Genomic DNA, 27,362 nt, shown 5'->3' with positions numbered 1-27,362 from the left:
ATTGAGATGAGGAACACTGACCGTGGTGGAAAGTGCAGTGCCATTTTTCTCAGCATCTCTTGGGAGTGCTAGGAGAGGTAGATGCTCTCAGATGACAGTTCCCAGAAGCTCACTGCTAAGCTGATGCTGCTAAATCCACACTGATAGTTTGTGCCGGTTATATCCACCTCCCATCTGTGTTCCCCAGGCAGCTCTGACCTCCCCTCTCCCATCTGTGAACAAACATGGGAAAATCGAGTAAACATAGGGTTCTGGAGTTGATATCTTTGCAAATGAGCTTTGCTGTTGTTGTTCAGGAGCTCTGTGTATGGTGGTCTGCACGTTGCTGCTGATGTCTCCAGAGCCATCTGGTCTACTGCTTTGATGTCAGTTCTTACACTGCTACCAGCTTCAGTTGGTATGGTACTGCAGAGTGAACTTCAGCAAAGAGTGTGGTTTTGGTTTACATTTGTGGCTACTCTGGATGAGGTATGGGGGCTTTCTGCGTTTACTCTTAAGAAAGTGAGGAAAAGGCCTACAGTTTTCTAGGCTTTTGTTTTTGTAGGGTGTTGGGTTTTTTTGTGTGTGTATTTCATCCTGTCTTACTTCGTTCTTTCTTTCACTTAAGTTTTACTTTGCTTATCACATTAACACAACGTTCATGTATGTATGTGCCTTCTCACCCTCTTCAGCAAGTAGAGCTAGCATGGTTGTGCCCAAAACGGAGCAGTCCAGCTGATCAATGCATCACAGAAGTGCTACAGCTCAATTAGAATAGGCAATTTCCAATAGGAAATGGATCTTCTGATGGATCTTCTGTGAAATGACCATAAAAGTTCAGGAAAAAGAGAGATTATCTTTTTACTGCTGTTTTGTGGTGGGTTTTTGTTTTTCCCATGACTGAAGAAAAAGGAAATAAATATTTTAACCTCTGTTCTGTCTGACTTCCTGCTGTTCTGGAGAATATATTTTGTATTGCTAAGGCTAAGACCTTAGCCTGTCTCGTAGACATCCCTAGAGAGTTACGACTGACGTTGTTGAGACCTGAGTTGATCTGGAAGCAACAAGCAGCCTTTGCCAGGCCCACCTCTGGGCTGTCCCTCAGTTCAGTGAGCTGCGTGGGCCACTTCTATCTCCCTAGGTGGGTCTTGCTGCTCTTGCTCAGATCTGGCCAGCCTGGCTGTGATCACTCCATATGGTATACTTTAGCCTCTGCTCCCTTTCATTTGTTCTTTTGTTACTGCTGCTGTTTAACAGTGGAGGGTAAGTGTAATCATCATGTTTTCTCACTTTCCAGGAGCTGAAATCTTTTGTGTGTATAGGATGGTAGAAGAGAGCACACAGAGATCCTCCATGCCATGCCATCCCCAAGAGGGGTATCAGTAGTAAAGAGAAGAGTGATACCATGCCTACCCTGTGTACTTCTAGATTAATTTAGCACTACATTTATGATGCTGAAGCATATGCTGTAAAACAGGTTTGGGGCTTATGCTGCTGGCAGAGAACTGACTTAAATAGATGTCCATGTACGAGAATTGACTCATTTATCAAACTGCTCAAGAAATGCTGCCCTATGGAGGTACTCAAAAACCTCCTGGGCACAGTCCTGGGCAATTGACTGTAGGTGACCCTGCTTGAGCAGGGGTTGGACCAAAGGATCTGCAGAGGTCCTTTCCAACCTCAGTCATCCTTTGATTCATTTGCTATTACAGGGCTCAAACCAACCCTTCAGCTGAGAGTTTCGTCATCTTCATCTTAATCCATCCTTCTTTCTCCTTGTTTGTAGCATCACTTAACAACTGGCAACACCAATAGTAGTGTGGTGTTGTAAAATAACAGCAGCACATTTGAGACATTATCCTTGCCACTTAGCCTGGTGAATTCACTAACATGCACATGCTGTGTCTACAGCAAATGACTTTCTCTTGTTATACCTGCACTCGTGAGTGCAAATTAGTGAGCTTGTATTTAATGAGTGATTATTATTTTATTTTGGTGCATTAAGTTTTCCTTCTCTTTTTAGGTACTCTTCATTAAAGTAAAATACCATGGCTTTGCTTCATGTATAGTCAGATGCACTTCACTGTTTCTATAAGTCATTAAAGCTTACCAAGTCTGGGTTTTTGTTGTTTCCCATGCAGTGCCTGTGGTGTTCGGTTTCCAGTAACACATGGTGTTTATATTCATGACTGGCATTACTGTTGTGATGGTGATAGGGTTTGTGTTTCTTGCCTTGCTTGATTTATGTTGTGGCTGGCGTACATGGCACGCACATGTCTCAAAATAGAACACAACTGTTTTATTGTTTTTACATTAGAAACACAGATGATTTAATTTAGCGTTTTGAACAATCCTGCATTTGCAATGAAACCTGGCTGTGTTGTGTCCCTCCTTTGGTAACTCTATTAGCTTCAGACATTTAAGGCTGCACTTCAGAATCACTTTGTGTAGGTGTCTGTGGATTTTAAAAATCCCATGTGGTTTTCCTACTTCCCACTTTTTGCTTAGCTCTTCCTACCCCTTAGGTTCTTTGCTTTCTGGGAAGATCTCTCTCCTTTCCTACATTTTCGCTAAGAACTCTCTCCTTTGCCATCCAGAAAATGCTGCAATGCTTCTGCTTTGGAGGATGCTAGCTGTGCAGTTCTAATGAGGATAGCCTGAATTACAGGAGTTAGTTTTAAAAAGTCTACAGTGGCTGTACCTGAGGTGCAATGGGATGGTGCTGGGCACAGACAGTCCCAGAAACTGGGCTGATCCCAATTGCAGGCCTCTGTGGGCCCTGCGTCATGGAGCAGCACCACCAGCCAGACAGGTTCCCACTGCAGGCTCTGAGCAGCGGCGATGGTGACAGGATCTGGAAGCTTCTCAAGCTCCTCCTCATCTCTCTTCTCCACCAGTGTCATGAGCCACATAGGGCAACAGCCACAAAGCTCAGCTTGCCTTGTACAGCTATGAAGTCTTGAGTCAGTCCTTGCTGGAAATAGGAGCTGAAATAGGAACTTAGGAAAGTATTCACCTCTACCCTGTAACACAATCTGTGGTACTTTTCAACCTAAATTAAACATAAAAAATTTTTTAAAAACCTAGTAAAATCAATGTTAACTCCCCTTCTCTTGCCCTTCCTTCCCAGAACTATTTTAGGTATGTTGTTTTTTTTTGGAGGCCATACTCTAGTTAGTGCTGGGCAAAACCCAAATCAGATGATAACTGAAGTCAGTGATGAAGTGGAAAATATATAAAGAGCTCTGAAGCCATTACAACACTTTAATTACTTGTGAAACTGGTTTTTCCACACAGTAATAGCCTTCCAGAAGGGACTGGGACCCTCTGCTGATAATTGTTGCTGAAGCCCAGACTGCAGATTGTGTGGTCAATCCCTTCCAGTCAGCTTCATGTAATACTACTTCTAAACCACTCACTTATCTCACATTATTTTATAACTGTAGGAATTATGTCATTTGACCTTCTGCTGACCACTGTCATTTACCCCAAATTTTGGCACAAGGAAGGCTTATTACTGGCACTATGCTCCCACCAGCAAGGAAATGCCTTGACCTCTGAAGACTGACAAATAGTCGGTTTAAGTTGTGCCCTTCATTACAATCATCCATCAGTGGCAGCAGTCTTCTCATTACTAAAGGTAGTCTGAAATGAAAGTCTGAACTGAGCTGTGGGCAGACCTAGGGGTAGGGAGGAAGCTTTGTGCTGAAGGTTTGTGATCTCAATATAATGAACTTGCAGGAGTGAGAGATGTTCCTGCAGCCTCACAATGTGTTGCATGTACAAGGAGACCTTACAGAGTCCTTTTTAAAGAAAAGTTCTAGCTAAATACAGATCACTGCCCTCTCCTTTCTGTGCCTTGAAGATGTTTTCTGTCCCCTGAAGCCTTTGTGCTGCAAAATGGACAATGAGATCCCAGGTAGCATCTTCTGATGGCTCAGTTGCTTAGACAGGTGCTTGCAGAGGTCTTAATCTGTTTCTAATCTGCAGTGTTTAGCTGCTACCACTGTGTTACTCAGCAGACGTGGAAGAGGGCACCATGGTCAGTCAGATAGATGCCTTTTTGTTAACCACAAAGTGCAAAGTCATGTGAAGGGATTACTTAATATGTAACCAATTCTAAGTAGGCTTTCGTATAAACAGCAAAACTCACATGCTGGATGGAGCTTTCCCTTATTGCCTAACACCATGTCCATGTTGAAGACTCTGAGGAGACTGGAAGCATCGAAAAAAGAACCGAGTCATTCCTTTACTTTAGATAAACCAAACATACTTTTCCTTGACTTCCCTCTCCAAAATGATCAAGCTGACTCTGTTAAAATTATTTTATGCACTCCTCTTTCCTCAAACAAAACACTCACCCAGAGAAGCATCTGATGGGATAAATGTTGGCTTTCTAACAGAGGCATCAGACAAAATTAACTTTCAAATACTGCTTCTGGCTCATGCACTTAATGCATTTTCGAGTCCCATCTTGCAACTTTTCAAGGCTTTGTTATCATAATAAACCCATTTGTAATTGCTTATAATTGCAGTTTTCAAGAACTTGGCCAGAGTGCTGCATGTGGGCCTGCAGCTGTCCTTGGAAGTCTGAGACTATAGGGTCAATCCAAAGGAGTAGCTACTGAATTCAAACAAGAATCAATTTATTGGTCGGCTGCAGAAGGTTGGAAGTTTCAGAAAATGTTGTAATCAGGTAGTTTAAATTTAAAAGGTTGTGAATCTGTGCATAGGTTGGCTCCATAGGTCTCCATTGATTTCTTCGTTTACCTAGTTGAAAGTACTGCTGCAGTTTAACTCTGGGAAAATCTGATGCATTTATCTGGCAGGATAGTAATGGTGAAAGGAGGGGTCAGCCTTCAGTCATTTATCCATGTTTATTAGGGCACTACAGAGGCAGTGATTTTCTGAATGGGGCATGAGGAGGTGGCTCAGGGTATCCCTGTGTAGAGTTTTCAGATAGACCCAATGTCACATTGCGCCGTTTGCTCAATGCTTCTCCTGTTTTAACACACACACAAAAGCAGAGTGTGAACATGTCCTCAAGTGAAGAATTTGCTACTTGCCTTATGCTGGAATAGGAACAAATCCACATCCCTCTGAACGGATGGGTTTGCATTGATTTTACGCATTTCATGTATTTTGTCTTTCATGGGTGACACATAGTCCACTCTTGAAAACTTAGCAGTCATGTTACAGTAGCATTACGTAAATTTTCAGCTTGCAACAAGATACATTTTGTTACTGCTGCTGAAGCTGGATGAATTTCCTATTTCTACATTGCATAAGAAAACATACTTAAGTTGCTTAGAGAGCAATATAACCATCTTGAAGATTTCAGTAGGTTTCAAGTGTATTTCTTTGGGAAGTTTGCTTCTGTTTGTAAATATGTGAAACATTGATATATTTTGTGTATATTTTGTCAAGTGTTTTTAAAATGGCAAAGTATATTTTCATTCAGACATCCCTGCGTTCCTCTTTTGTATTTTTCTTGTACAATTTAACTTCAGCCTGACCAGCAAATAAATATTTAATGTGCTATGGTTGGTGATTTATTGGAGTTGAAATGTAGAAAAAGAGCATGAAAAGCATGCCAGAATTAAAAGTGTTTTGGGATTTTTGCAAAAAATGCCTCTGAAAATGTTTTGGGTATTTTTGTCTTTGCTTCTTGTCTGAAGACATTACCATGAAATCACAGTTTTTGCAATTGCTGAAAACATGTCAGAATTTTATTTTACAAAGAAGAAACAATTTTGAAGTGATTGTTATTTACGTTTTTAATTTCTCTTTTCATTCAAATACAGTTTGTACCTTCAAAGAAGAAATCAGCTACTGTTAAAAGTTCAAATACAATAATATGTGACTTATGAGTTTTATGTTTATATCAATATGCATGCATATATAAATGCTGTCTGTCTGAGATCTGTATGGACAGAATCTGGTGTTTGTTTTGCTGAACAGTTTCAAATGCAGCACGGTGGCTTTCTTTGCAAATCAGTGTTTTCAGTGTTGTAATTGTTTCTGAGACAGAATAATTTCTGAGGCTCTGTGTATTATAGGAACTTTATGTTGTGACTGCACTTTGGGGGGAGGGGGCAGAGGTGTGTGGTTTTCCTACAGTGGGGTTGAGAATTAGGCAATGTTATTGAGCTGACAGATGCAGGAATGTGAAGAAAAGGGTAAGTGTGCTAGGCTGCCGTAGCCATTGTGTAAGAGAGCCTAGCTGTTCATAATGGTTGGTAGCTTTATCCAACACCTCTGGTTCCCAACATACTGTACATTTTCAGTCACAGAGCAGAGGTGGGAGAAAGAAAGGCTGTGGGTTTTCAACCCTTTCTAAACTCTGTAGAGATTGCTCCTTTAGGGCTGGGACACCCCTATTTCACGTCTACCCCACCCAGGACTTCTACCCCAGAGCTTACACGAATATCAGCAACAAATTTATGACACTTTCATTTTTTTTTTCTTCTCTTTTTTTCCCAAGCATCCTCTTTGCAGACATAGAGGGTTTCACAAGTCTGGCCTCCCAGTGCACTGCTCAGGAGCTGGTCATGACGCTGAACGAGCTCTTTGCCAGATTTGATAAGCTAGCAGCTGTAAGTTTTCTTTTATAATTCTGATATATTTTTTTTCCTGTTGCAAGAATGACATACTGTGCTGGTTCACTGGATTTCTGTAAATATTCTCTGCCCTAAAAGGCAAGCTATTGCAAGCATGAATATAAGCTGAATGCTTCTCTCTCCTTTATTATTATTTTTTTTTTTAGGAGAACCACTGTTTGCGTATCAAGATCCTGGGTGATTGCTATTACTGTGTGTCTGGGTTGCCAGAAGCAAGAGCTGACCATGCACACTGCTGTGTTGAAATGGGAATGGATATGATAGAGGCCATCTCGTAAGTACCATATTCCCCACGGAGAATTTCAGAACAAATAGCAAGGAGATTCACTTCCAGTTAGATATTCCATGCATTGCAGCAAGATAACTAAGCCAGGGGATTGATGGCTGTAGAGTCCAATCGGAATAAGGTAACAGAATGCAGTAAAGGTTTCACACAGAAAAACAGGTGCTTGAATCTGTTACAGCCATGTGGAGATCAGAGCTTCATCTCCTGATGACAGTGGCAAAGGTTACCATCACTGGTGGAAGTCTCATTCCCAAAGGATTCCAGTGAATAATAGAAATGTGAAATCAAAGGATTAATAATAACTTTATTAAATTTCAATCATTCTGTACTTATCTGTCTTTGAACCAGCTTTTTACTCATGGTACAACTCCTCTGCTAAGGTCTGTCTTTTTCTAGTTAAGCTTCTTCATGTGTCCTGATACCAAGTAGGTCAGATTCAGCACTTTCTGACTTTAGACAAATTATCGAGGAAACTGACAAGGTTAGTCTGACACAGAGACATACCCATGATGCTTTTTTTTTTACTTTATTTCTACTTACATCTCCATTTTAGGATTTTTCTTTTGAATTTTTGTTCTGTGTTTGTCCAGACCACCACTGTCTTTGGGAACTAACAAACATGAGACCTCTGTCTAGTAATATTACTTGGAGGATCACAAGCAATACTGAATAGTGATTGCTTCAGATGTAAGCTCTCACATGCCAGTACTTTCAGCATGTGGGGAAATGAGATCTGTTTGGTCATGATGAGTGCATGCAAGTTTAGGCACAAAGTTCATTCAGCTTTGAATGGTAACTGAGCAGACCTTGATATCTACACCATCCTTGCTGCCTAGAGAATCTGCATCTTTTTCCTTTCTCTTCTATATTTTTCTTTGTGAAAGCATCTTCTAAAATATCTGCAGTACTAGCAGAGATGTCTCTATGCAGTACTCTTCTCATTTTCCTCAGTAAGTAGATTGAGATTTCACTTAATCTTGGGAAAGACTAGAGCTACGTAATCTGAGCTTGATACAGTACATCCTTATAATTTGGATTTCTGCAAAAATGTAAATAGACACCCACAGTTCTCAGCATCATTTTCTCAACACAAATTCATAGTTTGAACAGCACTGTTTTCAACTAGGAGAGCCTATTAAAAAAGCAATAGGCAGCAGCATTTCCTTGTTTTGCAACAATGTACGTTATCAAGACCTACTAGCTCTTATCGGGTCTAAACTCTTAATACTTTGCACTAGCCTCCTTTTGGACTTTGCATGCAAGATGCAAAATAAAAAGAGTTGTAAGTAACTAGTTTTCAGTAGTCCTTGGAAGGGTGCTATTTATTCCACATGAAGTACAGTTAAGTGGCAGGTGACAAAGTGTCTTATCAAACACAAGAAGGTTCTTACTGAACCAATCCTATGAAGAGAATTCTGTGTACATTAACCAGAAAAGTCTCACTTTTTGCAGTAGCTGACTTGATGAAATCCATAGACCTTGACACGCAACCCCCACAAGGCTGAGTAACACCTCAGATGTCTAGACTTCATTGATTAGCTACACCCCACCTCTCCTTGAAATAAACGGAGCTGAAGTGCACTTGATGCTTGCTTAAAAATAGCTCCTCAGCAGCCTTTGAAACTGGTTTTCCACTTGCTGTGGAATGAATGCGTTTAACAGTGTTATCTTTTAGGTGTTGCTGTTTGCCTTCCCCCTGCTTTCCTATCCTCCACCTACCCTAAGGGTCATAAGAGGTTTCACAGTTCAGGTAACAAATGCTTTGTTGGAACCTGCTTTGGCAGGGGGGTTGGACTCGATGATCTCTGGAGGTTCCTTCCAACCCCTGCAATTCTGTGATTCCGTGAAATATCTACTGAACATTAAACTGCAGGGTTCACCAGTGTTAGGACCTGCTTGTAGGCCTATTTCATCTGTGCACAACAAGAGCAGATCAGAAATTCATTGTATTCCTGGTATAAATCTAAAAAATGAGAAGATAACAAAAGCAATTCCTTTTGTTTATGAAGGGTAACAAAGCTTATTTGCTTTCTGCAGAGTCTAATGAAAATCACCTTCTCATCCATGACCATACTGGGAAAAGTACCCTTGTCCTGTGTCAACAGCATGGCTTGGCATAGGGTGCAGTGGGCTTTGTGGCTGTCATGCAGTGTGTTCCTCCTCCCTCCCCAGCACTGCATGCATATTACAGCTGCTCTTGTCCTTGTAAAGCTTATGGCTGCAGGTGCATTTTCATGACTCCAATTCTGAATCCTTTCCAAAGTGATGTAGTTCAAGCTCTTTCAGTGGTACCTTATCTGTATGGAGCTTCCCTTCACTTCTAGGGACTCTCAGCAACTTGTTTATGAACTCCTTTGTTACTTTTATTAAAACAGTGTATGTTGGTTCAGCAAGTAGATAATGAAATATCGGAAGATAGAGATTATAAGGAGAACGGTATTCTAAGTGTAGGGTAGGAGCTGTTTCAAAGAGAAAGGTCTTGAACATCCTTTTAAGGAGTGCATTACACTGTGAGGAGTGAATTAGAATCCAGAGTTGGTCTATCTTTAATCATCGTTTTCATCAATAGATAAAGTTAAATATTAGCTCTGTGTTGATGTTAGGAAACTGGGAGGACTTATGTGTCCAAGATGGTGTAAGGAGTAATAAGACCCTGAAGACCAAAGAGTCTGAAATCTGGTAGGTACAAAGTATGACTTCATGCTGCAACATGCTAACAGCTCAAAGGAAAGGACTGTCCTGTGTGATGTGGGTGAATTTCCCCATGGAACACGGGCATTCTGGAAATGGTGCCATTGACCAGCAATAATGAGAAGCAGAATTGTTCTGATGGCTTCATCAAGACTCTCCCCTACCCACATTCCTGAATATATGTTTCATGTGAAAAATCTTGAAGTTAACTTTTGCCCTAAAAGGGCAAAACCCACAAAGTATTCCAGCAGTCATTTGGGGAGTAAACAGAGCATCCAAGACCTCATTAAAATCAGAACTTGAGTATTTGTAGCAGCCTGTTTGGAGTAACTGCAATAGATGTGGTTCTCTGGTTTTGCTGCTCTGACTGTAGCTCTAAGACCCATTCAAGCTTTCCAGTGCCAATAGGGTATTTCACACACATATCATGTTTCATCTATGGAACAGTTGGTGCATGGTGCCATACAGGCAAATTAAGATCTCTGAAATCATTTCCTTTTTCTCTCTGAAACATGCTATTAGTCTTAATGAGTCTAAGTGCTGGCAGGTTATGTCCAGCTTTGGTATGGAAATCAGAGACCAATGCTTTACTCCTTTCACTGTTCCCAAAGATTTTTTTTCATGATTTTTCTGTGAGTTCAGAGGGCATGGATTTACTCTAAGGGGTCCTCTAATCTTATTAGTGCTCTGCTTGGTCAGTCAGGCCATCCAAATACAGTACAGTCTATCTGGTTTTGTTTTGTTGTCCTGTGGATGAGCAGCACTGTGTGTATGCATGAATAATATATAGGTCAGGATGGATGTTTGTGTTCTGGGTGCAAGCCTCTGCCACTGACTGCAGATCTTAGTGATGTCTCTTTTCCTATATCTTTTTTCAGATTAGTCCGGGAGGTGACAGGAGTAAATGTCAACATGAGGGTTGGAATCCACAGCGGGAGAGTTCACTGTGGGGTCTTGGGCCTTAGGAAGTGGCAGTTCGATGTGTGGTCGAATGATGTTACATTAGCCAACCACATGGAAGCAGGGGGCAAAGCTGGGTAAGTTGCTTCATCAAAGCCATCATGCTCACCTGGGTGTTGTTTTCATGTCTGACGCTTCCCAGAGAGGTGTGGAAATGGGGGAAAGAGGTTTTGACAGTCTGTATACCTGCTGTAAAATCAGCTGTGGTTATAGTTTTCTAAATGTACGCAGATGTTAGCAAGGTTATTCAGTTGTCTATATACATGTGTTAGGTTACAGAAAGTTTACAAATTCCCAACATGGATATATCCTTCTCTGGTAAGAATTGAATTCCTTCTCTGTGAAACAAAGCTGATAGCTACAGTGGAAAAGAACAGGTCTGTGTGAACACTGGCAGAGCTGGCTATGGTTCCAAAGAACGTGGCTGTATGTCAACGACACCTGCTGGAGAGCATTCCATTTGTTGTTGGATGTTATGAGAAAAGTTGTTTCAGTCTTGCTTTCTGTTTTGAAACTCTCCTTTGAGAGAGCACAATCAGTTCTTGTTTCACAACTGTTTGGACCAGAAGAAGTCTGACTTGCTGCCACTCTGTCCCTGGGAGATATTTACTCAAAACAACTTTCCATGTCTGTTTAAACAACTTAGCTGTGTGCTGGAAGAACGTGCAAGACTATGATACTCAATGGGTTACCTCTCCAGGGCACTCTTGTACCACTGCCTAAAGGGATGCAACAAAAAAAGATATTTGCTCCAATATGTATTACATATGCCCATTAAATAGACTTTAAAGGGTCTGTATGTGCCAAAAATATATATCTGTTAGAATGATCAAGGCATTGGATCTAAGGATGTGCTTATAAATGAATGTGTAACACGCTTCTCACTTTAGAGTTTGTCTCCTTTCCTGCTTCCTCTAGAACAGACAGAACTTCTGATACACATCTATAAGTGGCATGGCTGAATAAGTTGGGGTTTTTTGCTGGTTTGTTACAGGACACGTAGTCTGTTGCTGACAGGAACTGACTTATAGACAGATGATAATTTCTCAAGCACACAAACTGTCTTATCTTTTGTCTCCTGTAAGACGCATCCATATAACGAAAGCAACCCTGAACTATCTCAATGGAGACTACGAGGTGGAGCTGGGCTTTGGAGGGGAGCGCAATGCTTATCTGAAAGAGCACAGCATCGAGACCTTCTTGATTGTACGGTGCAGCCAGAAACGGGTAAGGTCATGAAAACAAAGGCAAGTTTAAGATACTTTTAACAACTAGGTGGTCTCCAACACATCGAAGCAGAGCGAACACTAGCTATTTTAGACGAGTGAAGACTCTGTGTACAAGGCAGTTGACCATCTGACCTTCAGTGGCAAAAATTCTGATTTCACTCTCTTCTTCCTGAACTTCTGCATGTGTAGGATGGAGTCTAGCCAGCTTCTGCAAAGCTCCATCAAGTACTCCATCAAGTACTTCCTAGTTCTATCAAAATGTGTCCTGGGTTATTTTAAAAATCATTTTTAAGGATGGTTTTCACATGGATTTGCTCTTTTTTTTTTTTTCCTATTAAATTTGATACTTGTGCAAGTTCTTAAAGCAACAGATAAAAACAAGTAGGTTTTTGTCCACTGGCTCACTGTATTGCCACAAACATAATGTTTAGAGCAATTCTTATCATGACTTTTCAGCCTTTGCTTTTGAAGATGGGAAAATCTGACCCCCTGCAACGATGAATGACACTGTGACAGTGGGATGAGATCATAGCTATTGCTATGACACAGATCAAACTGCACAAAATAATGCTATTAGGGCACTGCTTGTTTGAACTTGCATCAAGTCACACTCAAATGGACTTTAGCCAATATATAGCTTTTTAGGACATGACAGAAATTAGGTTGATATTAACACTAGTTTGTATTTTTTAAACAATGGTAAACTTTAGTACTAGAAAAAAAAAACATTTTTGATCACCTAAATGAGCCTACCCAATAATATTTCTCTAAGCAGTTTCTGCAGTATAGACACTGCTTTCCTATTCATAGTACAGACAGGCATATAAATGTTGGCCTCAACAGAAAATCATGTCATATGTTTCTGAATCAAAGATCAATTGAATCTACCTAGAGCCATAAATGTGGCAATTGTGTGACTAAACTATTTGCAACCAGTTCCAATAGCATGGTTGCTATGAATATCTGTAACACCCATACAGAACTACTTGGTTACCATTGCCTTATTTCCTGAGAGAATGGAAGCCTCAAATTTCCTGAATGAATATTGTATGAAAAGTCTTCAAGAAAAACCCTTATCATCTCCTAAAGGAAGAAGCTGATGTTTTGGTTTCTATCTGCTCATGCAATAAATCTCATTAACAATTGTCAATCTTCAAAAGAAGATTAGAGCTTGCAGTACAAGTGTATTGTTTCCTGAGTATCACTGCCTGTCAGAGGACCAGCTGATATTCATACCTAAGCCACTTCTTCATTTCTGGGTACATTCAAGAACATAAACCACAGTACCCTTTACCAGGCCCCTTCTCCAGGGGTGGAGAAGCTATATTGACTTGTTAAATTATGCAGTCACCTCCCTGTCTGCATCTTCTTGTGGAGAACAGAAGGTTTTTGGAGAGAAAGGGAAAAATTAAGAAAACATCAGGATTCTGCTCCTTGCAGAAAGAAAACACTTAGCAGCCACCCATAGCATGTAGAACTTGACTTTGTTTTTGAACAGAGAGCACCTTATGACTAGGAGACTGGATAAAGAGATACTAGGATTCCATTCTATATGTAAAATAAAATGTTCCCCCTTCCCCATTCTTTCACCACTTTATCTGTGTTACAGCTTTGTTAAGTAGTAGCTGAAGTCTCCATGCACTGCTGTAATGCTGCTTATACATGCTGCACCCCAGAGTTGAGAATAGGGACATGCTCATGATCTATGTAATTTTTGTGCTAAATTAAAACATAAAGAAATTGCTACCCAAGGTCATAGATGGTAATTTTTGGAGCTTGAGGGGCTCCTGGTTTGCTCATGCTACTGCAGATTTCTTTCTCCATAGCCATTTTCTCTCCCATTGTGATTAGTTTCAAGTTCTCTCCTTCCTTGAAAATTCATTTTCACCTAATAGGGAGATCAGAAGCGAGAAAAGCTTTCTGAAATAGCCAGCTTGGTCTGCCGTGAATATTTTGCTGGATGTTGGGAGAATTTGTAGCAGTTCACTTTTACTTTCCATTTCTGCTTGACTTTGATGACTTCCTGTGATGTATTTAGCCAGGTTTTCATTTGTGTCTGTCCCAGTAATGACCATAAAGAGTTTACTTAACTTAGTCATGGGTTCCTGTGAGTTGTGTCTGGGTTCCTACAGTCCTCAAACACAAGCTGTAGGGTTTTCATTAGAGAGCTCTCTGTGCATGCCATTGTGATCCTAGCTAGCAGCATCTCTTCTGGTGGAGAGAGCATAAATCATGTTTGCCTGAATTTTCACCCTCTTAGGCCTAGGCAAGGACAGTGGGAACATTTCCCATTCCCTGTGTTTCTTCTGTTCACATGGCTTTCAATCTGTTCTGCTGGTTATGCCACTAGATGAAGAAGAATACCTGTTTAAAATCTTGTCCCTTCCAGGGTGTAACTTATGTCAGGTTTTGCTAAGAATGTTTTTTGATGGATACTGGAATATTGTCCCTTGGATTCTGGTTTCTGTAAGGCGATGAAGATGTTCTAACATATGCTTTGATCAGGCCGTCAGTTGCCCTCCCTTCATAACAACTTCTTGCAGAGTGAAAGCTCTTGTCCATGTATAGTAGATGAGTCTGCTCTTAACCTTGAAATGACATTATTAGTTCAAGCAGTGCAAGCTCATGCTTGAAGGCTCCATATTAAAACCCTGCTGTTACTTCAGGTGTGATCAGGTACATCTGCACCATACCTCACAATTCTGATGTCCTTTCAGAAAGCACAAACTACTTAGCTGCAATTGGCATTGCGAGACTTCTTTCCGCTTAAACGCTGTGTCTTTCTGAAACATTGGCCTTTGGAAGGTGGTACTTCTCATGATTGGTCTCTGGGTTTGATTGGGCCTAAATTCTGAACATCTCTCACACCTGCACATTCTGATATGATTGGGAAAATACTGTTATTGAGTTTAGATGGATATTAATATCTTAAGGCAGCAATGCATGGGGCAGTTTTGTTGGTTTTTTGTTTTTTGTTTTTTTTGTTTCTTTTTGCATATAGATAATCAAATTTAATTTCCTAATTTTGTCTCTTCTGTGTTGTGAGAAACTCCATTGAAAAGCTAAATGAATCCACACAATTATTAATATATATGTTAAGAAATGAATCAAAGAATATAAAAAAAAAAAAAAGGGAGGGGAGGGGGGAAAAAAGAAATGCAGTTTAATTAAAGGTTTGTTCTAGAGGATCTAACAGTGAGGATGCTTTATTTTGTGTCAAGAGTAGATGCATAGGTGACTCACTTAGCTGCCTGAGCTATATCCCAGCTCACACAGGCCCCCTGGAATTGCCTGAATACCTTGTCCATCTGTCCCATGGCCATCCAAACCCAACAACCTCACGAGTTCCAGTGAATGCATGCCATGTCAGCATTTACTGTCAGACCCTTTCTGCTTACTGTTGCCATGGGGAGTCATAACTTTAAACTTCCTGTCTTTTATTGTTTACTTTACGTTTTCAGCCATTAAATTAATTCATTATGTTAATGCTATTTCTTTGGCACAGAGTAAACAGGAGAAACATTTATGCAGTATTTTTTGTTCCAGGAATCAGAATTCCTTCTTTGAAAATAGCTTTTTTTTTTTTTTTCTTAAGAATGCTGTTAACTGGAATATATTTAGTTGTTTTGGAGAAAAAAAAATATGGCTAGATTTTAATTACTTGAACTTTTTTTCTATAGCTGAAAGTGTAGTGCTTGTTTTCCTTCTGATGTGCACAAGAATTGAATTCTACTGAAAGAATAAAATGCAAAACCTTAGGAATACTGTCTGCTTAGGTTTCTCTTTCCTCATCACTAAGATCTGCTTTCACCTTTCTGTTTGCACTGTCCTGTGCTATTGATGCTCTTGTGGATAAACACTTCCCTGTGAAAAAAAAGCGGTGTGTCAGAACTGCTTCTTGAATAGCCCAAAGCAGGAGTGACTTGAGCAGATGAAAGGTTTTGATTGCTGTTTCCAATTTATTTTTTGACCCCTGAAGAACACCACTCGCTGCTGGACTCCACATGGAGACCAGTTTCTTAATGTATGTGAGAAAGGCACAGTTTATTAAACTATGTAAGGAATGCAAAGATAGATATAAGCTATAATGTAGACAGAAAAATGTAACCAGAAAGAATTTCTTGAGCCATCAAATCTACCTCAGTGCTACTTGGGGCAATATGCATACATCACACAATTCTTGCACACAATTCTCTGTTCCTCTCAACCTTTTATATCCCAAGACAAACTATTCTAATTTTTTCTTGCAATGAAGAAGAGAATCCTAGGTTCTCATGACAAACTCAGTTTTCCCAATCAGCAAAGAAAGCCATTAGCTCTTGCACAGCTGTGTTACCTCTGAGTCTCATAGTTGTTCTGTGATGGTGGATGTAATTCCTGATAATGAAGTGACATTTTTTACTGTAATCTCTAAAGGAATGATTCTGAGTTTTGTAGATTGGAATATCCCATTTCTGCTATGTCAGCTCTCAAATGTCCAGTGCTGTCTGATATCTTTTTCCCTTATCAGTCAAATATTTTCACCACTTCTCTTTACAAAGTCCAACAGTGCTGCACTTGGTGCCTGATTTGGTAAGGAAAATATTTTTTAAATATGCCCCAAGACTAATCACTGAGCAACTCTCTCAGTGAATTTCATCCAGCCTAATTTATCTTCCCTCAAAGTCATCTCTTGCTTTTTCGCCATAAGCCAGCTCTTCTCCCAGCTTCTAGTTCCTCCACAGCCTTATCCTCAGTCCCCAGCACAGCTCTCTCTCAAATGCTCTATGGAAAAAAAAACAAGTTCAGGGACAGTTAATGTATTTTTTTCTATTTAGAAAAGCTTGGATGCTCTCATGGCTGTTAATCCAAGCCAGCATTCACTGCTCTACAGTTCAGTGTCATGATCCCTGACTAAATAGTTATTAAAAGTATCTCTTACCAGAACTGAAATTGAATTTGGCAGTTTTGCAGAGATCTGGGATGGAGGTCATCCATCTGCATTCAGCACATTACATTTTAAGTTTTGCTTCCAATTTCTGTCATGTTTTCTGTTTACAACCCTACCCTTATGATCCCTGTTCCTTTTTGCCTCGACTGCGGCGGCACTGATTATCTGAAAAGAGAAACAGTTTGTTCCTTTGGTTCTGGAATGATGTAGATTTTTGAATATCTGTTTCCCTGGGGTTACATAGGGTAATTTATATAGGGTGAGTTCTACCCTAATTCACTATTCTTTTCTTACTTGCTTGAATATATATTTCTTTTGAACTTCATACCTTTGCATGAAATAAATGCAGGAAATCTCATTACCCTTCCTCTATTACTGGCTTTGCTTCTTCATTCTTTATCTGAAAAACCACTGTTTCCAGATAAACAGAGAATTATCAGTTAAAGTTGCTAACACTGTTATGCAGATCATTACTGGTTCCCAAACTTAGCCCCAAGGCATTGTAACGAACTGCCTAGCATTACCCAGTACGACTTCTTCATCCTTCAGCAGAATGATTTTGGTTTATTCATGTTATACTTCTAGATTTACTGTGCAGACTGTGGCACTCCTACCACAAGGCTCTGTACCTCAGCTCTTGGCTTTTATATCTTCCTTCCTTTTATTCAAAACTGTCCTGGTCATTACTGCTATTCCAGCACATCCCTGCTATTCTTAGAGTATTGAATTTAATTATAGCAGTATCCAGTAGTGAGAGTTTAGTGGGCAGGGTGGTGATGGGCTGGCAGTTGGACTGGATGATTTTAGTGTTCTTTTCCGACCTTAATGATTCTGTGATCCCAAGTCCTTATTTTGCCTGAGCTTCTGGCATTTGGGTAGGAGCACATCACTTAGTGGTTATGGCCAACTTTTGTTTTCCTTTGAGGACAGGTGCCGCACTAGTTGATCTGCAGAACCAGCACATCAATTCTAGTCACTGGTAGAGTCTTTACTCTCAGAAGGGTGCAGAAGTATGTGTTTGGTAGAGTGGGAACTGGGTCTGAATTTAGGGTGAATAGGATTTTAACAGCACATTAGGCTCATGGTTAGTTTTATAGCCCTCAAAAATGCCAGAAGACTGGGGAAATGCTTTGCTTTGAACACAGGTGGAAACAAAACGTGACTGTCAACAGATGAGCAATACTGCTGACTAAACACTGCGCTGGGTGCTCAAAGGCAGCCAACTGAAAAAATGTTTATTTATTTCTAAGGCCTTTCAGTCACAGTAAATATGGGCGTTTCTTTTAACAATAGCAGGTACACAACAGTTTCAGAAAGAATTGTTGATGATGGCTTTGAAACAGCTCAACAAAACTTTGGCTGTAACTCCTAGAAAAACAGTTCCCATTCTTTTTCAAATAGTGTCCTGGAACTGCATCCAGCTGAAGAAACAGAATGGTCATTTAAATCCTGAGCATGTGACTCTTCTAAAACACCATCAATCTAACATGTTGATGCCCCAATTTAACAAATTTAATCACGACTCTGTGGGGTTCTACTCCCCAGATTTATGAACGCAGTGTTTAGACCATGTATTACTGCAAGAAACACCATTCATACCAGTAGGATTTCAAGACAGTTTAAGGCAGAATAGGTAGCTGAATGAGAAATGCTTGATCCCTTCTCAGCATCACTGTTTTGTTGTACTGATAGTGATTGCATAATTTGGAAAATCTAATCATACGCTAAAGAAGTAACAGGCATGCTTAATGCAATTGATAATTGTAAGAAAATCCCAGCTACTTCTGCAGTTCTGCTATAGTATTACTGTAGCTTAGTGTGTGGGAACTGGTGGTGGGAACGGCACAAAACCTCTGGGAATACAATTTTACAGGCTCCTCGTGAGTTCAGATTTGAAAAGTTCCCACATCTTCTGAAGTGCAGCCACTTCAAATCTGAAAGACACATTGCTGTCAGAAACCTTTGCACCTGCTCCTGTTATTGGTAGTACTTGTGATGAGTAAGACTGAAAGGTGTCTTCTGTTCCTTCTTTTTATTCTTCCTTCCTGCTTCGTTATGCCTTAGGGAGCACTGTGTGCAAGGTATTCTCATACTGCCAATAGGCAGGAGGGAACAGTGTAGGGATCCTCATAAATTTCCAAACCAAAGTTGTGATCCTGCTTGTTCTTCATTTTTAGACCTTGTTATTCTCATCAGCCACTGAATATGCTACTTTTCAGGAAATAAATTACCTCTACTTTAAAAAATGTAGAGTTTGAATAAATGCTTTTTGAGTAAGTATTTATGTTAACAGCGAAGTCCTACTGTCCAAGATAACAGAGTAGCACAGCATGTAACGTTGGAAAACAGAAAATCCACAATTTATTTATATATGTGCTTTAATGTGATTGGAAATATTGCTGAAACACAGCTCACAATCCAACATAAACCTTCTAAAAGGGGTGGGGAAATACCCCCACAGAGTGCACATGGCCATGGATAATTTATGGTGCCTGACCTCTCTCAGAAGTACGTATTTACTCATTTCTCCCAACCTTACCTCAATGCAGATGTGCCTGTATACATGTATGAGGTCTTTACTCCCTTCACATTAATCAGGTGATTGGCATGGAGGAAAAGTAGAGCTGCAGAGTCATTCTGCACTGGAAGCAGGTGGGAGGATCACTCCCTGGCTGATAGGGCTTAGCACATCTGATTGCATTTTGGGACTTTAAGGCTTTTCTCAAATTTTAAGCAAATTGACCAAGTTGTGGGGAAAAACTGCTCCATGTATCTTTTTATCATCTGTTGATGTAAAACTATTTGCAATGTAAGCCAAGGAGCTTTGCTTTATAGGTCCCCAGCCTAGTTTTTGATTGCTTCAGGTTGAAAACCCTTCACTAAACTGCAATAAAATAGATTGACAGTGTCACTTTTATTAGTGACAACAATGTATATCTGCTTATAGAAAATGGAACTACAATTTCTACCAGTTTTCTGGCATCACGCTGTATAAAACAAGAAGCATAATTGTGAAAAAAATCCATACATGAAAAAAGAAACCACAAAAAGTGCTGCAAATGATTGCAAGCACTACGAAGTGCGATGACTTTTAAAAACCAAAACCTCAAATCTGCACATTGGCGTTGCATCATGCTCGTGTATTTTTAGCCCTTAAAGTGCTGCTCCCTTGGAGGTGATCCAGTGGCCCTGTCAGGATTGCTCATGTGAAGTTCCCTGGTGCCAAGCGGTGGAGTTTCCAGCGCTCGCAGCTGAGGCGGCAGTGGGTCCGACATGGGGATGGAGGCAGCTGCAGCTGTGGTGGCAGGAGGTGTGGGAGCACACGTCCCATTGGTGAAGCTGGTGTTTCCTTTGGGACAAGCCTGCAGGGCCACCTGCCCCAAACCCTTGGTGCCCTCATGGTGAGCATGCAGTCTCATGGGAAATGTTGTCGTAGGAGTTGTCTCTTCTTTGCAAGAAAAGAGATGATGATTTCCCATACTTGAACCATCGGGTGGTTTTCCCCAGCACTGAGTTTAAACATTCTTTTCGCTTTCCTTTGGGGAAAAAAAAAAAGAAATTTAAGGCAGCATAACATTTGACATTTAACTCTCTGGTTTCCATGGAAATAACACCAGGTATTTTGCAAACTCTTGACAGGTACAAGTTATAGTCAGTAGCAATGAATCAAAATAAACAGATAAGTAAAGTGGATTCCAGGCAAAAACAGATGCTGACCAACGTTGTCATTCAGGACAAACAAAAATTCTAAGTTTAAAACAACTGGTTCTTTTTTTTTAATGTCCAAATGCCTGAATACTGTCTGCAACCCAAAATTAACAATTTCATCTAATTGTTTTCATAAACGCATGTAAGCAGCAATTTTCTTGAAATAGGTTTTCTCTCCCAAGTGATAGGCAGGTTTTAGCTATTTGTTATCCAAGCCCTAAAGAGTTTGTCTTTAGGTAAGGTAAGATAATCACTGCAGTTCCATGCTCTTGCAGTTGGTATTGAGCTTTAAGGAAACCTTTCAGACCTGCAATGTACAAGATTTGCAGTAAGCTTCCAGTACAGCCAAGATTCAAAACCATTTCTGGTAGCAAACACAAAGACCTTGTCCAAACTTCAGGGAAGTTGCTGCCAATGGCAATATTTGCAGCTAGCATTAGGGCAGAGGAGACCATTTTTTTTGTCCTGTTGCCCTTAGCGGCTACACAGTTCAGTTGATTGTAAGATTTATATGCTTGCCGTGTCTGGGAAGCTGTTCTCTTCCTTCAAGTGTGGAAAATGCCATGCTTGTGCCTACTGAAAAAGGTGTTGGCTATTCACACGTTTCTCCCTCGCTTGTCTTTCAGAAAGATGAGAAAGCCACAATAGCCAAGATGAACAGGCAGCGCACCAACTCCATCAGCCACAACCCGCCGCACTGGGGTGTCGACCGGCCCTTTTACAACCACCTCGGAGCTCACCAGGTCTCCAAGGAGATGAAGAGAATGGTAATGCCTTGCATTATGGCCATTAATGTCTTTTTTTCCCAATACAGCGTTATATATCCCTCCATGCTTTGTCTAAAGGTTTTTGCAGTCCTGAGGGCATCTTCCAAATGTGGGTAGTAAATTGGTTTTTTGACTACAGAAGTAATAATAAATAGTACATCTGGAGGTAGTGCTGGTGAGGTGAGGCACAAGGGGGTTTGGAAGGAGAAGGAAGCCTGAACGGCAGAAAATTTGGTCGCTTTCGTCTGACTTGTCTGAAAACTCATCCAAGCTGGTGGAGATGCTGTGATCAGCTACAAAAATGGCTCAGTAATGTGAGCATTCAAATGGCGAGGGGCACACATTTCTGTTAGCTTATAACAGACTTAAGCACTTTCAGGGGATTCTCACTTGCATTATACAGGCAGGTGCTGCTCACCTCTGAGCTACCTGTGCACGTATGCTCATGGGTCCCCAGGAATCACACCACTCTATTTAACTCTTAAGAATACACCATAAAGGACATGGATTAATTGGTCTAAGATAGCAGGCATCTTCATTTCATAAATTATATCCTTCATTACTTCTAAATTAAAATGAAGAATGGCCAGTTACCAACACAATTGGGCTGAGAGTAATTTTGTGGCTTATTTTACATAGAGATCTTATCTTTGTTTCCTGCAATAAAGATTAAGAAAAGAGAGTTTCTATTTTAAAGACTATTATTAATAATAAAAATAGTTAGCACCTATTTAATAATTTGCATGTATATGCAAATTGTTCTGTGATATTATTATTCTTCAGATGAAGTTTTAAACAAATGAATTCCTTCTAATATTCCGTACGTGAACATAATTTAGGACAAAATTAAAATGTATTTACCTGGGTTACGCAAGGGTATATCTGTCAGATTGGTTATGTCAAAGCTGTTTGAGGACTGCAAATCACATTCTGTTAGTCATACATGATATTCAGCTGCTTATTCAGCTCAAAACTCACTGATTGAGTGCTGGGATTTTTTGTATTCCTTCTTGTTCACTTGAGTGTGACCGTAAGCCAGAGTGTGACCCTTCTGCAACGAGTTTATCATGCTGTCTTGATCCTTTGTGCATGGTCAAAAGCATCTATTTGTTGCCTGAAGTCAAAGTTTTGTTGCAAGTCACCAAAGCTTTGGATAAATTTTTAACATGGGGATCACCTTCACAGCTTAAAATTTTTGGCATAGCTACAGGCAATTGCATATGGTGTTTTATAATGGGAAATGCTGGCACATTTATTTATAGTTGGTGCTAATATTATTCAATCATAATATTATTTTACAGTGCTAAACTGAATTTCTCGATTTCCATAGTAATGTTTCTTTCATTTCTTGGATATTCAAATAAGGGTTTCTGACATAAGCATACAGATCAGTGGAACAGTGTATTTTTTAATGTGGGCTTCTCAATAGGGCGTGCTCAATAGGCATGACATTATTAGAGGAGCTAATCACACTAGCATATAATTATAATTGTAAGTTTCTTTGAATAGCTTGTAAGGAGTTCTTGCATCCTCCTGTTCAGAAACAAGGTGTGAGCATGCCAAACGGTATCGTGCTTCTTGGTGTTAATTACAGTTTGCCATGTCTAGCTGGTTGTTTCATTGGAAAAAACATAATTATTTATTGAAATATCAAACTGAGTCCTACAAACATCACTATCCTGAGCTAGTAGGAGGAAAGGATTCTTTTCTTTTTCCCTTTTCTTGTCTTCAACCTTTCCTTGTAATGATATTTACCTTTTTATAGATTAAGCTGCTTTGAAAATTTTCCCCGCTCTATCTGTTTCTGTGCTGCCTCGTGTAGCAAGCTCTCTTTTGAGAGGCTGACGTCTGTGTTTCATGTGCTATGCTATTTTCTGAAAGCCAGTTTAAACCTCTTTCAGATATAGCATTACTTATTTTTTACTAGTCTTTATTGCTCTTGGGGAATCATTTTTTTAAATCTTTATTTACAGTACTTCCCCCTGCTGTATCTCTGAGGTGCTTTATTCTGAACAAAAACATGCTGCTTTCTACGGACTGGGACGATCTTAATGTCTGTTAGATGGACATCTTATTGATCAGATCATAAAACCAATTCCTTAGCTTCTGATCTAAGTAAGCATTGCTTTGCACCACCTATCTTTGCAAAGTACTTCATTTGTATGCCACCTCTGATGCTGTGTTACATGGATGCTATGTGTGCTTAAAGGCACGCACAGTCTGCGTGCTGCCTGCTTAGAAATACAAAGTGCAGACAGACAGAAGGGGGGCAGAACTACAAAGGCTTTTTCAGCACTCCTCTGGGATGACATGCCATTGATCTCAGTAAGCTGCACTAGCTTTCAAAGCTCCTCAAGATGTGCTCTTTGTTCATGTCACCCACTTTTCCCCAGCCCTCCTGTATGTAATTACCTGTAGTCTTTTCTCCGCAGGCAGTGCAGCTTTGTTTTTTAAAACCTGAAGTCCCCTAGCCCTGTAATGTCAAAACAGGTGTTTGTAACAGCAGTCACGAGCTAGCACTCTGCCTGGAGCAGGGTGATATTGCAGTGATGTGCAGTTTCCTTATACTGATATGTAGATACCACAGAATCACAGAATGGCCAGGGTTGGAAAGGACCTCAAGGATCATGAATCTCCAACCCCCCTGCCACATGGAGGGCCACCAACCTCCCCGTTTAATACCAGACCAGGCTGCCCAGGGCCCCATCCAATCTGGCCTTGAACACCTCTAGGGATGGGGCATCCACAACCTCTCTGGGCAGCCTGTTCCAGCACCTCACCACTCTCTCTGTAAAGAACTTCCCCCTGACATCCAACCTAAATCTTCCCTCCTTCAACTTAAAACCATTTCCCCTTGTCCTGCTTCCTGCAGTTATCTACCCTTTCAAAGAGTTGACTCCCCTCCTGTTTGTAGGCTCCCTTTAGGTACTGGAACGGTGCAATGAGGTCACCCTGCAGCCTTCTTTTCTCCAGGCTGATCAAGCCCAGCTCCCTCAGCTTGTCTTCATAGGGGAGGTGCTCCAGTCCCCTGATCATCTTTGCAGCTCTCCTCTCGACCCTCTCCAACAGCTCTGTCTTTCTTGCACTGGGGGCTCCAGACCTGAACACAGCAGTCTAGATGGGGCCTCGCAAGAGCAGAGTAGAGAGGAACAATCACCTCTCTGTCCCTGCTGGCCATCCCTCTTCTGATGGAGCCCAGGATACCATTTACTTTCCGAGCTGCAGGAGCACACTGCTGGCTCATGTTAAGTTTTTCATCCATCAGGACCCCCAGGTCCTTCTCTGCAGGGCTGCTCTCAAGGACTGTTCCTTCCAGTCTGTATGGATGCCTGGGATTCCTCCAGCCCAAGCGCAAAACCTTGCACTTTGCTGTGTTGAACCTCATTAGGTTCACCCAGGCCCATCTTTCAAGTCTGTTGAGGTCCCTCTGAATGGCATCCCTTCCTTCCACTGTGTCAACCACACCACTCAGCTTGGTGTCATCAGCAAACTTGCTGAGAAACTTGCGAGCTCAGGGAGGCCAGAAACCTCCCATGGAGCAGAAGGGCAAAAGCTCGGTTGATCTAGATATAAATACATTTGTATGTAGGTGTAATAGGGATTGTTACAGGGGACATACTTTTAGACACAGGATTTAGAACTCATTGCTTTATGACAACTGTATTTTCAGGAAAAACAGAGACCATTTTTTGCAGCACTACATAGACTTCTCCAAAAGATAATATTAAAGTTCCCTGAATAGCATTTTTGTGAGGGATCTGTTTTATTTAAAAGTACACAAAATTATTTTGGCCTTCTTTCTTGCCTTTGAACGCTGGCTCTGGCAAGCTGTCTGTACTCTGAGAATTTATTAGTAATAGTCCTGGATGAGACAGATGCATATCAAAGGCAGCTGCAGGCTTTTTTCTTTCCTCCTTCTTCTGTCACAGTGTTTCGGTGCTGCCATGTGTGGGCATGGGGGCACAGCATCACACCCACGTGGAGGTGCAGCAGGGCTGGTGGGGCAGCACCCGGCCATCAGCCTGTGTTGTGGCTGGAGCTTAGCCTTGGCTGGTCCTGGCTGCCTTCAGCTGTTCCCCCAGGCACATGGGAGTTTATCCAGGCACTTGCAGACTCATATAAATAACACAAAATCCCAAACACGTGTCCATGCAGCAATAATCTAAAACATTCCGGAATTATTCCCCTAGTCCTACCCTAGCTTAACTATGTATGAGGCAGCTGGGGTCACAGTTACCACCCTACCACAGTTACCACCCTACCCTGAGTCTCTGCTCTGTTCATGGTATACATGGAAGAGCAGAGCTCCCACAGTCCCCTACACCAGCCTGGTGTTCCCCACTGTTTCTTTGGTCTGTTGTTTAATTGCAAAAGAATCAAAAATAAACTGACTTCAAAGCATCTGAGAACACAGGTGTATTTATAGCTAGAACAATATTTATACACTGAGAAAGACTTTGCTTTTCCCAGTATACAGATATGAGATTGTTTTTATAAATATTGATGAATTTTAGACTTCTGGAAATAATGCTTGTGCATCAATTCTCATCAGCAAAACAAAACTATGGAAAAAAAAAAAAAAAAAAGATTGTGGTAGATTCTACAGTGAAAGAACTTCATTGTAATCAACAATTAAAAGGCAAACACTGGTAACTTCCAACATGGCAGGGTTGTTCTAGATGACAAATGATTCTATTCAGTGTTAGTTAGCTGGAAAACATGTCCAGTTTGGGATTATAATCTTTTAGGAGAAAGTGAATGAAATGGAGATAGTCCAGTGGAGAGAATTACAAATGAGGAGAGTTTCAGCAGTGTGACCTGTGAGGAAGGGCTGAGGCATTAGGTTTGTTTAGTCTAGAGAGGAGGACATTGAGTAAGAACGAAGTCTTCAGATATATGAAGGCTTGTAAGGACAGGGTATCACGGTAAATCGTTCTCCATGTCTGCAAAGAGCAGGTTGAAAAATAGTCATCTTAATTTGCTGCTGGGAAGATCCAAAAAAAAAAGCCTGTAGATGCAAGGATTGGGCTATGTAAGGAGCTTTGTAGAACTCCTGCTGTTCCTGAAAACATTTTGTTTGTTTCCCTCAGGGCTTTTCATTCTGGAGGGTCATCTTAAAACATTTTACAAATATAGAAGCAATACTCTTTAAAAAAAAAACATCCTTAATAGGAGAATTTATAGAGCATAAAGAATAGAAAATATCTTTAAATATTTTATGAAGTTTCCAGTCTAAGCTGTGCTAAACTTTGAGGCATCTTTCTCTCTTTGGACAAAAGCCAGTTATCCCCACGTTTCTGGCAGGTGCTTCAGCCCTTGCATAAAAATCTGAAAGGGTGGAAATGTCACAGGTATGAGAAATTTCATAGGTTGCCTGGAGAAGCTATGGGTGCCCGTTCCTGGAGGCATTCAAGGCCAAGTTGGGTGGGGCCCTGGACAGCCTGATCTGATCTGATAGCCAGCACATGGCATGGAGGTTGGAGCTAGATGATCTTTAAGGTCCCTTCCAACAAAAGCCATTTTATGATTCTATTTTACACTGTCTGGCATGGGCAGGTAGCTCAGTGTGTTCCACTGATACCATTGGGAAGACTCACACTGGGAGCAGGTACATCTGAGTCCATGTAACCCAACAAGAGCAGAATGGCTAATGTGATTCCTGAGCCTGGTTGTAGGTGTTGGGCAGATTTCCTTTTATTTTTTCAGCTGCTGGAATGATCTAACATCAGGAAGCTTAGGAACAGAAAGAGGAAACCCTGAAGATCTGCAATGCTGATTTCGGACTGACTGTGTTTCTGCCATGAGCCTGCATGAGACCTATGAAGCATTTAATTTGCAGTGAAATTGTGTATGACCTCAGTGTTAGTTATGAAGTAAACCAGAAGTGAAATTGAATAGGGTTTATACACGTGTGGGAAACATGACTGCATGTAGATGTTAAAAATGTGAAGTGAGGTTAAAAAAAGCATTCTGGGAATGTCTGGGGCAGTAAAGAACAAGTCCTTATTCATGTGGCAGTGCCCAATGCCTTGTGGCACTACTGCTCCATGCAGTCTGCTGCATGGTACTTGTTTGGTGTTTGCTTTCTAACAAAACATCACTCATCTTCAAGCCTAGTCCTTCAATCATAAAATATAATTCTTTGTTCTATTTGTCCTGTCTTAAACCAAGCAGTTCTCTGTGTGTTGCATC

At 40.8% G+C, this 27,362-nt stretch overlaps 1 protein-coding gene across 1 annotated transcript in view; it reads left to right on the top strand.

The window, feature by feature from the left end:
* ADCY5 (adenylate cyclase 5) overlaps positions 1 to 27,362 on the top strand; it is a 190,245-nt gene that overhangs the window by 124,969 nt on the left and 37,914 nt on the right. The window contains exons 4-8 of the mRNA XM_042827382.1: positions 6,464 to 6,575; positions 6,746 to 6,873; positions 10,455 to 10,613; positions 11,622 to 11,763; positions 21,030 to 21,170. Coding sequence (XP_042683316.1) covers positions 6,464 to 6,575; positions 6,746 to 6,873; positions 10,455 to 10,613; positions 11,622 to 11,763; positions 21,030 to 21,170 — 682 coding nt within the window. The remainder of the gene's footprint in view (positions 1 to 6,463; positions 6,576 to 6,745; positions 6,874 to 10,454; positions 10,614 to 11,621; positions 11,764 to 21,029; positions 21,171 to 27,362) is intronic.

Source organism: Centrocercus urophasianus, unplaced genomic scaffold (genome assembly GCF_019232065.1).
Source record: "Centrocercus urophasianus isolate 14NV4802_14NV808 unplaced genomic scaffold, USGS_Curo_1.0 seq_28, whole genome shotgun sequence".
Classification (NCBI taxonomy): Eukaryota; Metazoa; Chordata; class Aves; order Galliformes; family Phasianidae; genus Centrocercus; species Centrocercus urophasianus.
The sequence above is the reverse complement of the archived record's forward strand: the minus strand, read 5'-3'. Positions and strand labels throughout refer to the sequence as shown.